General features: G+C 42.9%; 2 protein-coding genes across 2 annotated transcripts; one reads left to right on the top strand and one right to left on the bottom strand.

The window, feature by feature from the left end:
* Positions 1 to 1,371: 1,371 nt before the first annotated feature.
* atp6v0cb (ATPase H+ transporting V0 subunit cb) lies at positions 1,372 to 9,380 on the top strand. Its single transcript, XM_069664254.1, has 3 exons — positions 1,372 to 1,651; positions 6,747 to 6,930; positions 7,886 to 9,380. The coding sequence occupies exons 1-3, from the start codon at positions 1,579 to 1,581 to the stop codon at positions 8,088 to 8,090; spliced, it is 462 nt and encodes a 153-aa protein (XP_069520355.1). The 5' UTR covers positions 1,372 to 1,578; the 3' UTR covers positions 8,091 to 9,380.
* An 83-nt stretch (positions 9,381 to 9,463) lies between these two features.
* nubp2 (nucleotide binding protein 2 (MinD homolog, E. coli)) lies at positions 9,464 to 12,271 on the bottom strand. Its single transcript, XM_069664253.1, has 7 exons — positions 12,225 to 12,271; positions 11,577 to 11,692; positions 11,208 to 11,406; positions 10,884 to 11,038; positions 10,579 to 10,689; positions 10,431 to 10,500; positions 9,464 to 9,929 (listed from the first exon to the last, which is right to left on the bottom strand). The coding sequence occupies exons 1-7, from the start codon at positions 12,238 to 12,240 to the stop codon at positions 9,790 to 9,792; spliced, it is 807 nt and encodes a 268-aa protein (XP_069520354.1). The 5' UTR covers positions 12,241 to 12,271; the 3' UTR covers positions 9,464 to 9,789.
* Between the last annotated feature and the right edge of the window lie 536 nt (positions 12,272 to 12,807).

The following is a 12,807-nucleotide window of genomic DNA, read 5'->3' as shown; positions in this document are numbered from 1 at the left end:
ATGATCCAATTTGAACAGAGCAGCTACACCGATATCCAAAATGAAATGAGTGAAAATCATCTCATGTCATTAATCGTGACCTTTCTGTTATAAATGCACAACCGAACACGTACACACTCATGGCCCCTGCCTCAAAATGATCTGTTCCAATTCCATGATTTGGCGGCACAAGTAAGATGTTGCTGTGTGAAGTGTTTCAAAGGAAGGAGGCCTCTGATGCTGGTGTAGAAATTGCATCTGGAATGGAGGGGCTTTTCAGCGACACTAGGGGGAGGGGTCCTTCTCTGGTGCTGACTACACCAGGCAATGCAGAGGGAGCAGGATGGAGGGATGGATGGAGGAAGAGGAGCAGGAGGAGGAGGAGGAGGCATGGGGACTGCACAAGCACTCTCTGACTCACACACACACACATACACACACTCTCCTATGGTGTCCTAGCTCTCCCAACCCCTCCCCTTTCTGGAGCCTACACTTGCTGGGAGCTATACAGTGGTATGGGGATTCTCGGTTCCCTCCCCCCACCATCATATACACACACAACCTCAAATTCTCTCACTCTCACGCTCCACGTTGCTGCATATCACAGCTGACTGTAAAAACCTCCCTCTGCTGTGTGGTAGAGTCCTGGTGCAAAATGCAGAAATGTGTTTGGACACATGCAACATTGGGAATTTCAGGATTTGGAGAGGTCACTTGGATCAATAGGCCTTTTTCACAGAAGACATACCAAAGAAGGATTAGTGCATTAATGATGGCTGTATTCCATTTAGCTGCTTCAATTTCATGGTCCTGGTTGTGTGCATGCTGAGACACCTGAATACAACAGAACCATTGTTGAAGTTATTATTAACACCTGTCCTTTTCCTCCTGTTAGAAGTCAAAAAAAGCCCACTCTGGGTTTTTATTGGAGAATGATAATATTATTATTATTATATTATGTACCTATACATTAAATAAATTGTGTATTTTCTTGTCTCTCCTTTATATCTAGCATAACATTAATTACATACGTTACATTTCAATTTAAAAAAGGCATTGTCTCCACACCCCTCTTGCTTATTCTCATCATTTTACCCTCCTGCTTCTGAAGGGTGAATGCGTAGACATCAAAGGGGGAGTCTGCAGCGGAGCACACCAAAGTGATGCCCGATAGGGGTGACCTTCAGAAAAAAATAATTTTACAAAATTATAAAATACTTTCTTTGTGCGCAGTAGTTCTTATTTTAGTTTAATCAACGCCCCTAGTTCATAAGAGTGTTTTTGAAGCACTGTATATCATTAACGAACTCGGTTATGGTCCGCCCCCCACACCCAGTACATGATAGGTTTCATCCACACGGTCGGTCAGGTGACTCATTTTCCGCTTCGCCATTTTGTGCTGCTGCGCCGGGTATTTATCAGAAGAGTCGTGACTGTCCCGTTTACACTGCTTAGTTAGGTGGTCAGACGGTTCCTGTTGTACTCAGTTTTTCATTTCAAGCCTGTGGCCTTCGAAAGGGTTCGCCAAGTGCGATTTTTGCGCAAACGCTTATAATTAATTTTATATATTTAGTTTATTTTTATACTGTGTGAGTAAGGATGTCGGCCGAAAGTCCCGAGTACTCTCCGTTCTTCGCGGTGATGGGAGCCTCTGCGGCGATGGTGTTCAGCGGTAATTATCACACGATTACCTTTTCTTATTTAAGCTGTTTGCTCATAACAAAATGTCACTGTGTGCATTTGCCTTTAACCCTTTTTATTTTAAAATCAAAACAGGATGCTTGACTTGTCACCGTGATGAGACGCTCAGTTAAAGCCTTCCGCGGCTAACGTTAGCCTGGTTAGCCGGCTAACGCTAACGTCGTAATGCTAATCTTGAGCTGTCACATATTTCGACTGGGCTCAGCTCAGCTACTTTGGGCAGCCATGAATTTAGTTTCGTTTTCAACATGGAAATGTTTAACCATTTAGTTTATACAGAAATAAACGGCTTTCATCTTCGCGATTGACAGTAAGAGTAGTCAAGACTAGGTGGCTAGCTGATGACGATTACATATGTTAGCTATGATGTTAGCATTTTCTGTTAGCTACGTCCGCTGGAACTATTTTTTTTATGTAAATGAAAGGGACAAAACAGGCAATGGTGCTAACTGACCAGAAAATGAATGTTTATTGAAATAGTGCTAGTTTAAATAGCTAACAGCCATAAAAGTGTCAAAATATATTAAATGTATCACCGTACAGTCTGCTGCTTGCTTGCCTATTCGCTGCACTTAACAGGAGGTTTACATTGGTTACGTTTACTCCACAGTAGGTGCCACATTTTAACACGGATATGACGAGCAATAGGTGTGAGTTATTCAGAATTATCTTTTAGCTTGAAAGTAAGGATCAGTAACCATTGACGTCGATCTACGTTCACTGTTTGCTGCTCTTCCATATTTTACCGTCTGTCAAATCTAAGCTCTGAAATGTTATTTCTTGCAATTTAGTTCGAGCTGAAAACTACTTGTTCTCACATTTTATATGACAACTGGAAACTAGGATCAGCTGGTTAACTTCCTTATTGCTGTAAAGAATGACACGAGGTCACATGAGTATCACATGATGAGACTTCTGACTTGGAATTGCCCTCTGGCCTCTGATCCAGTGAAATATAAACGTATAAGTCACAGAGTCAGCAGAAACCTTGTGCAGGAAAATATATTTTATTTTTCAAAAAATATTTTGCACATCTCTGAATATTAGTGTTTTGGGATGGATTGTGGAAGTGTTACAGTGTTTTATAGTTTGTCATACTTGTTTTATGGCTCCTTCCCTTGTTTATCATTTTCCTTTTCTTAAATCAAGATAAGAGCTTCATCATATGCCAAGGGAATGTTGTATTATCACAGCAAGTGCCTGCATGTGACCAGGGTGACTGGTGGGATGTGTGCAGCTCCACTGAGAAATCAACAAGCAACTAGTACTAGTTGATCATGTCTCAGAGGGCATGACCCGCTGTGTCTCGAGGCCTTTCGCCTGAACTGACCCATTTGTGGTGTTGAGTGGTACCTATGTTTCTACTAAAGAGTTTTTGTGGAGTAAATGTAATCTTTGATTCTGTCCCACCTCCACGTGCCTATTTAACGGGCAAAGAGCGATAGGAATTTTTAATCGTCTTTTAGCAAATCACATTGGGCTGCATGCTGAACAGAAATCTGATTTTCAAGTCTTTTTCTGCTTGAGAAATTTCTGAGAATAATCTAACCGAGTGACGCCTGTTTATCCAATGGTAGAGCAACTGTATGAGATTTCTCATGGTCCAGTCCGACCCGGAAATGAGAGGCAGCTGCCTGTTTGCCTAAGCCAACCCTGGTCTTGTCATAGCTCAGGTTTAATGTGTAGTGATAGGCAAGGGCAGCGTGGTGGTGGTGGCGGCAGCGGCCCTCGAGGCCGGCAGTAGGACCGGTCTGTGGTTGTGAAACAGTGACAGCTGGGGAATTAGCTGGTAGGGAGGGGATCATGCTGGCACAAAGCAGGGCCGTGGTGGTGGTGGGATGGACAGAGACACTCGATGATTCAGACTTCAGCTTTAAGGATACTATGAGTGTTGTGGTGTCATTGAAAGGACATTCTAGCTCGTATCTGTGAATATAATCCATATTTCAGTCAGTAGAATTTTCCCTTATTCTTCTTTTCTAATAATTGAACAGAATTTTGATGATCAAGTTAGTGCTTCTTTAATGATTTTATTTACCGTGCAAATCTAATCTTCTCAATCTCAGTGCAGACAAAGCCTCGCACACCCCCAGTGATCTTTGTGAGCCACCCCAGGTTGGGAACCTTTGTTCTAATCAACGATTACCTCAACAATCATGAAATGTGCCATGAAAAGTGATTCGCTGCAGGTTTACTCTGATGTTCTGGTGTCAGGTGATGCTGTATTTCTTTTGTAGTCTCGTGATGTCACCCTATAGTGAGGACTTCCCCTCTAGTGATGCCTGGCTCAGAGCAGGTGACACTCACAAGGGGCCATTACACATGAGATTAGAGATACCACTCCCATTGTAGCTGTGCTGCAGTTGTTCTGAACTGACAGTTATATATATATATATATATATATATATATATATCAGTTTTCCCTCTTTAAAATATAAGGATAATAAAATATTTAGTATTAAGCCGACTTACCGGTATGGCTTGGATAAAGACTTTCCTGTGTGACGTGTGTTCGGAGAAGGATCGCCTCGTAACTACTAATTTTACGTACTCAATCAGTGGTCCTTTCATTGTTTGACCTTAAGTTCACGTTATCTTTATCTCTCTCTTGAACACACTCTCTTTAACAGAGGTGTAGTTCACAATGGCAGCATATACGCTCCAGACGTCAGCGAGTCTCAGAATTTCTGCATGCAGCCTCATATTTTTAGATGGTGTAGGGTACAGGCAGCATGCAGCTGTGAAAACGTTTTTACAACTACAACCTTCCTTTTTTTAAATTCCTTAAAAGCAGCACGCTTCCTCATTTCACTCTCTATTCAGTGCAGACCAGTCTGCCGTCAATTGCGTGGGCTTATTGCATGCAAGATCATCCCTAGCTGTAGGCACCTCCCGCTCTGACATCACAAGACGTCACAAGGGCATCCCATACGTGAAATATTCCGCGGGGAGGAAAGCGGAAAAGAGGGGAAAAAAAGCTGTTCACCTAAGCTGAAGGGGATTAGGATTATAAACCCAGAGGTTGTCCACACAACTGCAGGAGCCGCCCTGCCATCCATCAAATGTGTAATCGTCAGGACAGAATGTTTGAGGACTCCAGGGTTTGTCTATCAAGCCTCACCTGTCACACTTCAGTGAGGCCAGGCTTACCGAGGAAGAAGGGAGGCGGAGGATAGCGTTACTGATGGTAACAAATTACGCTTGTGGTTTGCGGATGGCTGAAACAGGCTGAGTTGTTTCCAGCATATTCTCTGATTGCTTCTGCTATCTTTGAATTACTGACATAGGTTTTGCGTCCTTTCTAAGGTATAATTCGTTAGATGTGAAGCACTGTATAGTTTTTTGCTGGCTTTAAAGAATTTATCCTGCAAGCAAACAGTTTCCCACAAAGTCAGAACAGAAACTAAAAGATTCTTTCTCGTGCATCTGCAGAAAACCAAGTAAGACTCAAACACATCTCTATAAATGGGCCGGAGTGATTTAACCTTGTATTGACGGCATCATCCCGGTGATAAATCAATGAAGGGGGACGTGGCCGGCTGCCACGAGCACATTTGAAGATTGGCCCGCCTCATCTTCCTGTCGGCCTCCTGGATCCTTTTGCCAGAAAGCCTCGCAGCTCTAGTCTGAGTTAACCAGAACCATCCCCAGGCTTAACTGACACACTGTTCGAAGAAATGAGAACACGCAGGGCAGGACACCTCGGGCTGTGTGCACAAGGCTGCCTCCCAAGATAATATCTCAGGAGACTTTTCAGATTTAATCATTGTCAGCGTGTTGGCTAGGCAGGAAAGCTGCATTGCCAGGTCTTTGTTTAGTACGCTAGTGGCCGGACGAGATCATCTTTATAATCAAGGATGAATGTTTAACCGTGTTGCATAAGTTTTACTGCCACTTTGAGCTGGGAACGAGATGTGGCATGTCTTGTTTTTGCAGTATGGAAGCCACACAGATGGCGGACGAATATATTTAGCATCAAAGCTGCATCTTAAAATCCGTGTAAATTATCAACCTATAGATCTGTGTGTCATGTTGCTAGATGTAACCACAGGCTGTACTGTGGTCACAGCTGTCTGTGCGCTTCTGCTTTACCTTGCTTGTACTGTAGATGAGGAATAAACACGTTCACATCAGGCAAAACTTGTCAAACCGGCTTCTGGTTCATAACACATAGCTGTGATCTGACAGGCTTTGTTCTTGATCTGTAGCAGATCTGCTGGATCTGTCCTGCAAGAGGGACCCCCCTCTGTTGCTCAAGATGAGGTTTCTTCCATGTTTTTTCCCTTTAAAAAAAACCCACCAACTTTATCCCACCTGGAAGCTCTCGTCTTTGTCGCTGTCTTTAATTAAAACCAATCCTTAATGGATGCTCGCTGTTCTATACCTGGCTATATACGTTTTCTAATTTTAGAGCACAGTGATCATTGATTTCTTTTACCTCCTCCTGCAGCCAGACTCTCGTGACGTAGGCGCACTCTGCCTTCTCCTCAGCGTCACAGCCCCACAGAGCTAATATGCTGATGAAGCTTTTTGTCCTCCTCCCTTCCCCGTCACATTTCACTGATGCTGGCCAGAGACTCGTGCGCACTGTAGGAGGCCCACAGCAGATGTGTGCGTACTGCTAGTTCTCCATCCTGTGCTGCTGCTGCTGCTGCTTCTGGAGATCCGGCTTCTTTCATGATGTCAGCAGATCGCCGTGTGATTAAGCCTAATGAGGCTTTCTCATTCAGAGTGATTTGCTACTCTGTCTGGCAGAGTCTTCTCTGAAAATTACAGGGTCTGAAGCAGTTTAAGGAGATGAGAAAGTGTGACAAAGTTTGCGTCAAAACGAGACCGGTTATTTCCTCTGTGATAAGAGTAAAAATTCCCCAGTTGCAGCCATGTTGGATTTTTTAAGGGAAGAGCAACCGAAACAGTTGCTCCATCTCTTCTTTCACTTCTGCTTCATTATTCAGCTGTGCCTTCTTGTTTCTGTAACCAGCCTCCCAGCCTTTGACCTTGCATTGTATTGTGTGTTTTTTTATTGTTTATTTAACTTAACTTATCCTCTCTCTGTTTCCTACCAGCCCTGGGAGCAGCCTACGGCACAGCCAAGAGCGGTACGGGGATCGCCGCCATGTCTGTGATGAGGCCGGAGCTCATCATGAAGTCAATCATCCCCGTGGTCATGGCGGGTATTATAGCCATCTACGGCCTGGTAGTAGCAGTGCTGATTGCCAACAACATCTCAGAAAAAGTCACCCTCTACAAGTGAGTTCGGTCGACCGCAGCTTTTCATTTATGTGTCGAGACATCTTGCAAGACAGATTTTTCGGATAGGCTCATTTAACTGGTTCTTATGCAGTATTGATGATGCCCTGTCACTTGTGAGGCTTGTCATAAGCTACATTAATAACAGCAAAACAAATGCAGAGACTTTGGTGTCACTTTATAAAACACAAAAACCCTGCAGAGACCAAAACCAAAAATGAATTTGTCCTTTGCCAAGTTTCTGTTTTTGTAGCCACTCCCTGATGTAGTTCCACTAGCTCCATTAATCATAAATTATCAAACGCATACAAGCCCTGTGACATGCCCCTTCATTACAATGAATGTAGCCATTGTAGTCTTAACACCTCTGACTGCAGTTCCAGTCCCATCACTGCACATGCTCAGGACTAGTTCCTGAGTTTACACTGAGTTTAAACGGCATAACTTATTGTTTGACAAATACAATGTGGGACAAATACAAATATTTGTCCCACAATGAAGGAGTGTATTTTTTTTGGGAAATAGTTGTTGGACAAGAAGAGAGTTTTAGGGCAAAGGTCAAAGGTTATACCCTTGTTAATTTATTTGAGATCATGTGTGAACCAAGGGTTGTGTGCAAACTCTGTTCACTGTAGTTCTGTTTTAAAGAAGGATTAGCGTGCATGCAAAAATCTTGAAAGGAATCTGATTTTCAGATTGGTTTGAATCACAAAATTTAGCTCTACAGGATCAGTTAAACAAGCAGGGAGCGCAGTGATTGGCTGGATGAGAAGCTGCAGACATTTACTAAGCAGTAATAACTGCACATCCATGAGTACATCAGGGTCTGATCACAGTTGCACACATTTTTCAAGATGCTCTGACTTTTGCATTTTCTGCTGTAATCTCTGAAATCACTTAATTCTGTAATACCCCTCTCCCTCGTGCTAACCAACACTGCTCTCTTTGTGTTCAGGAGTTTCCTCCATCTGGGAGCCGGGCTGAGCGTGGGCCTCAGCGGGCTGGCGGCGGGCTTCGCTATCGGCATCGTGGGAGACGCAGGCGTTAGGGGCACAGCTCAGCAGCCGAGGCTTTTTGTGGGCATGATCCTCATTTTGATTTTCGCTGAGGTCTTGGGTCTCTACGGGCTCATCGTCGCCCTCATTCTCTCCACGAAATAAAACACCCAAAACATCTCCACTACAAAGATCTGTCCTTTATGTTGCTGCTGGAGAAAAAGTGTAAAACGGGAAAAAATTGTAAAAATTTCTGCCACACGCGATGAAAGAAGTGCAGGCGGGGAAAAAATGAATTAAAATGGCTCCATAAATATGGTCTTATCAACAATGTGTACAGTCGTCCCGATTTGATAGTCAACTTGTAAATGCGCAATGTAGTGATTTGTCTGTCTTGTGTGCGTGTGTGTGTTTCAAAACAGTTGTATGATGAAGATTCCTTTTTTCCCTCCACTTATTTCAGGCCTCGAGGCCGGCTGAGGCGGCCGCGCCTCTGGTCGTAGAGAGCTGACCAAAGGGCCGCACAGCTTTTTCTCCTCCCTCATCAACTCGGGAGTTGACACAATTTCTGCATAAATCTTGAGGATCTATTTGTAAAGAGAAATGTATATGGACTTACGATTTTTTTCCACTGATTTTATTTATAAGAAATTGTTCATTGAACTGTTTAATGCAGCAAAAGTCTTTAATTCCCCAGGATATATTATACATATTATATACAGACATATAAATATCTATATAGATAGATTTAATGCACTGTGGGGTAATTGTGATAAGTGGTTGGAATTCCTCTGGATGTAACTCTTGGTTTAATAATTAAGATTGCCTTTAGTATGTTGCTGGTGAAGTGGGAGTTTTGTGTGTAGCTGTATTCTAATCATTACGCAAACATTCTCAAACTTCAGTGTTTTTCCTGTAGTACTGCTGTTTGCATTAAAGGTGTGTGTGCCCCGTGTTGGGTCTCACAAGTGTAATTTCCAAAATTTCCATCTCAGCTCCATCGTCCCCCATCATCCCCCCTCTCCCTCCTCCCCTCTCATCTGTGGCTGTACTTCATCTCTTCCACATTCCAGCCATTAAAATCCTGCATGGGTTTCGGTGTCTTGTTGCTGTTGGATATGAAGCTGAAGAGCAGGCTAGTTTCAGAAGATTTAATCCAGATCATAAAAATACTTTAATGTCTTACAGCTTCTCCAAAAAAAAAAAAAGACACAGAATGACTCTCTTTTGTAGCGTGTAGCAGAAATCCAGTGAGATTAGAGTGCAGGTTTGGCCTAGTTTGAGGCAAAGACTGATACAAATCGATCTGGAGTTTGTTTTCTGAAAATGGACCTGCTGCTGACGCGTTTACTGAAGCGCCAATCTACAATCCTGTATTACCACTGGTATTGAAGTTATCCTGATGTGTCGACGTGTGTCACAATCGAATTAAAGAAGATTCCAACTTAGATTTGACTGGCTTCCGAACACACTATGTGGTGCTTTCAGGACTGTCTGTGTGACTGTAACATGATTCTCACAAAGCATGACTTGGCATTTATTACAAAATGAGTACTCTGTGGTTGGTGTAACAGACTAGCTGAGCTGCCGTTTTCGAGTATTCATCGCTTCCTGTTTGCTCTCACTCTGTGGTGAGACAAGATAATCTTCACACTGTGGTTACCACCCTGTAGAATTGCAGCACTGAGATAATGGCTTACAAAGCCTGCATTGTGCTCGCTGATATTAAAAAACAAGGTGCAAAAAGAGATTGTCAGTAAAAGCTTTATATGACGTTTAAATGTACAGGACCAAAACTCAACATAAAAATCATTGTGCGTTATTCAGTGTTTTTCCACAACGTAATCCAGAATAAACTCATGACTCAAGCTGTTTGGAGGCTGTTTAGCAGAGTCTGAGAAATACTGCTGATGGCGCTGAAGGTGGCACTGTCGGGGAAAGACTGTATGAAGTCTTTGCCCTCCTCTATACAGGAGCTGAGCAGAGGATCCAAGGGCACAGCACCTGCAACACAGAGGATGATTACTATTCACAGCTGCTGAGGAGTAATTCACCACTACCTATGTGCCTTAAAGTAGCACTCAATAAACATGCTGATAAATGATCATTAATAGTGAGAATAAAGTGGATGTTTAAGAGTATTGACTTATCAAATTCTGCACGGCTAAAGCTATGCAGCACTAACGCACAGCTGGCTTCTCACAGCCACAGGCTAAGCTGAATTAGCTGCATCATTACTCACGAGATTGATCCACACAAAGCGAATAACCGCTGAGGGAAACGTTAAATAATCTATTAATTTGGATGAGAGTTATTGAAAGGCTTTCAAGGAGCTATTTCTGCACTGAAATCTGGATCGACCATTTTAGCAGCATGGCAGTGATGTAAAATGCCTCCTAAATCATGAATGGACGGAGGGCGAGGAGTGACGTGCAATCACAGTGTGTTGTGACACCTTGTGGATGGACGCTGACATTACAAGCATTTAAATACAACTGATCTCACCTAGGAATACTGATCCGGTGAGCTTGGCTAATTCTTCACCGCCACCCTTTGAGAAGATGTTACTGCACTCCTGCAAAGACAGAACAGGTGTCTGAATGGATACAAAAATTAATATTCACATCACATATTTATAGTAAACGCTACTTACTGTGCAATGTGGACAAACAAAGCCACTCATGTTCTCAATGATGCCCAGGATCCGTACACCTGTCTTCTTACAGAAGGTGATCTCTCTCCTCACATCCCCCGTGGACACCGCCTGGAGTCAAGACCAGAGATGCTTTTTTAACTGGATGACAGGCCTGACAACTGAGCCACAGTGCTTCTCCACCTGTCTTTCACGCTGCTTTAAAATACACTTGCAGGACTATATATTGTATGTTATTGAAAAGGTTAAATAGCCAGAGCTGGTGTAAAGCTTGATTTGCTATGTCACCCATATGCTCAATTTACCTGAGGTGTGGTCACCAAAACCGCTCCATCCACTCTGTGTTTTTTAAGGTTCTCTAGTACGGATATGTGCTCATCAGACGTCCCTGGCGGTGTGTCCACCAGCAGCACATCCAGCTCTCCCCATGCAACGTCTGACACAAACTGGCCAATCAAAGCTGAAGGGTAGGACATTCAGAAAAAAAAGGACAAAGGTACAAAAGGTGAGATCATGCGAGTACCACAAAAACAGTCAATCATGTTAAGATTTGCAGACAGCCTTCCAATGCACACTTATTAGGTCAGTTAAATAGTGTTACAGACCAGGACAAGTGGATCATAGCATACCTGTTTTCTTGGGCCCCCTCCACACCACTGCTTCATCTGGGTCCTCCAGCAGGAAGCCGATGGACATGAGGGCGAGGCTCTTCTGAGCATCAGTGTAGACTGGCACCCATCCTGCGTCACACTGGTGCACATCCGGCCGGCCCATACTCAGCATGCGGGGGATACTGGGCCCACAAAGATCAACGTCTAAGATGCCGACCTGATGGAGTTTAGTAAATTACCCAGTTTACTTTGGCTGCTCATTTCTTGAAGTCTTTTGTATGTGCATCACAACCACTCACCAAGTCTCATAAATAGTCTCTCTGTGTGTGTTTTAAATAGGTTTTCTGTATTCTGCTAAACATGCACACAGCTGGTCTTTGAACTCACCTTCTTGCCAGCATGTCTGAGAGCCAGAGCCAACTCTGTGGTGATGGTGCTCTTGCCCACACCTCCTTTCCCTGACAGGACCAAGACAACATGCTTGATCTGAGACAAGCTCCCGTCTCATAAGAGAAGAGACAAAAAACATAAAGGTGAACGAAACGACCTAAACGAAAGGATGTCAAGTTTAAATGTCAGTAAATTAGGACAAGACTGTCACGAGACTAGGTCATAGGCCACTTTAAGTGTCGAATTATCGTGGTAGAAGGGTCAGAGAAAAATGTCGCAGTTAGGGAATGGACTCATGTTTCATCACCCGAGTTCACAAGTTTAACTCAAGTAGGTGATCTTTCGGAATAATGTCAACACTAAATAATAGCTTTCAGTCAGTTCTCAGATGATGTGAAAACGTATCGGTTACATTCCCTTTTCGACTTTTCAGCTATTAGAGCTGAATTTTAAAACTTGCATCATGCTTACAAAACTGCTTTACAATTAGCTATCGTTAGCCAGTATTGCTAAACTATAAGTTACCAATTTCCCACACGCATCAGTTTCTGACAGCTGCCATCTTTAAAGAACGTTCGTATGGTCGAGATTCAAAGACAGACATAACCTCTTAATTAGCTTAGTTTACCGGTAACTTCGTCATACCATTATTTTGCTCCATGTTTTTGATGTGCGGCTTCAATCACACACGCAGTACAGAGCTCAAATACTTCCGTAAAGCGTCACGTGCTTACTAGCCAATCACAGAGCGCATGTTACACTTAAGTCCTGCCTCTTTTCTAACGCAACCAATAGCACGCCGGTGCACACAATGGTGCATTCAATGGCAACAAAACGCTAAAAATTGTTATGCATAAGGATATTTTCTATTTTCGTGTGTCTTAAGACTTTATTAAATCTAAATTTAGACTACAACGACCCGTGCTAAAGCCAAGCAGCTTGCTTTATACACATGTCTTTTTTATATTGACAAGTTTAGCCCTTTTTAACATTATCAGACCAAATTTTCTCAATACTTGATAAATGCTACAGTTATTTACCTTTTTTTTTTTTTTAGACATCTGAACTTTGCTTCATCTTCGAGATAAGCTGAAGACAACACTTTTTCAGGTCTGATGAATATCTGATAAGAATTTTAACTGTAACAGTGCTTTTCCTGTGTTTTGTTTGTTTCTTTTACTTACGTTTGCTTTTAAGCACATGATAAGTATTTCCCCCCTTGTCAGCA

The sequence above is a fragment of the Semicossyphus pulcher genome, unplaced genomic scaffold, assembly GCF_022749685.1.
Source record: "Semicossyphus pulcher isolate SPU_LCO1_2020_fin unplaced genomic scaffold, fSemPul1.0.p SCAF_16, whole genome shotgun sequence".
Classification (NCBI taxonomy): domain Eukaryota; kingdom Metazoa; phylum Chordata; class Actinopteri; order Labriformes; family Labridae; genus Semicossyphus; species Semicossyphus pulcher.
Note: the sequence above shows the minus strand (reverse complement) of the source record. Positions and strands in the feature narration are given on the sequence as shown.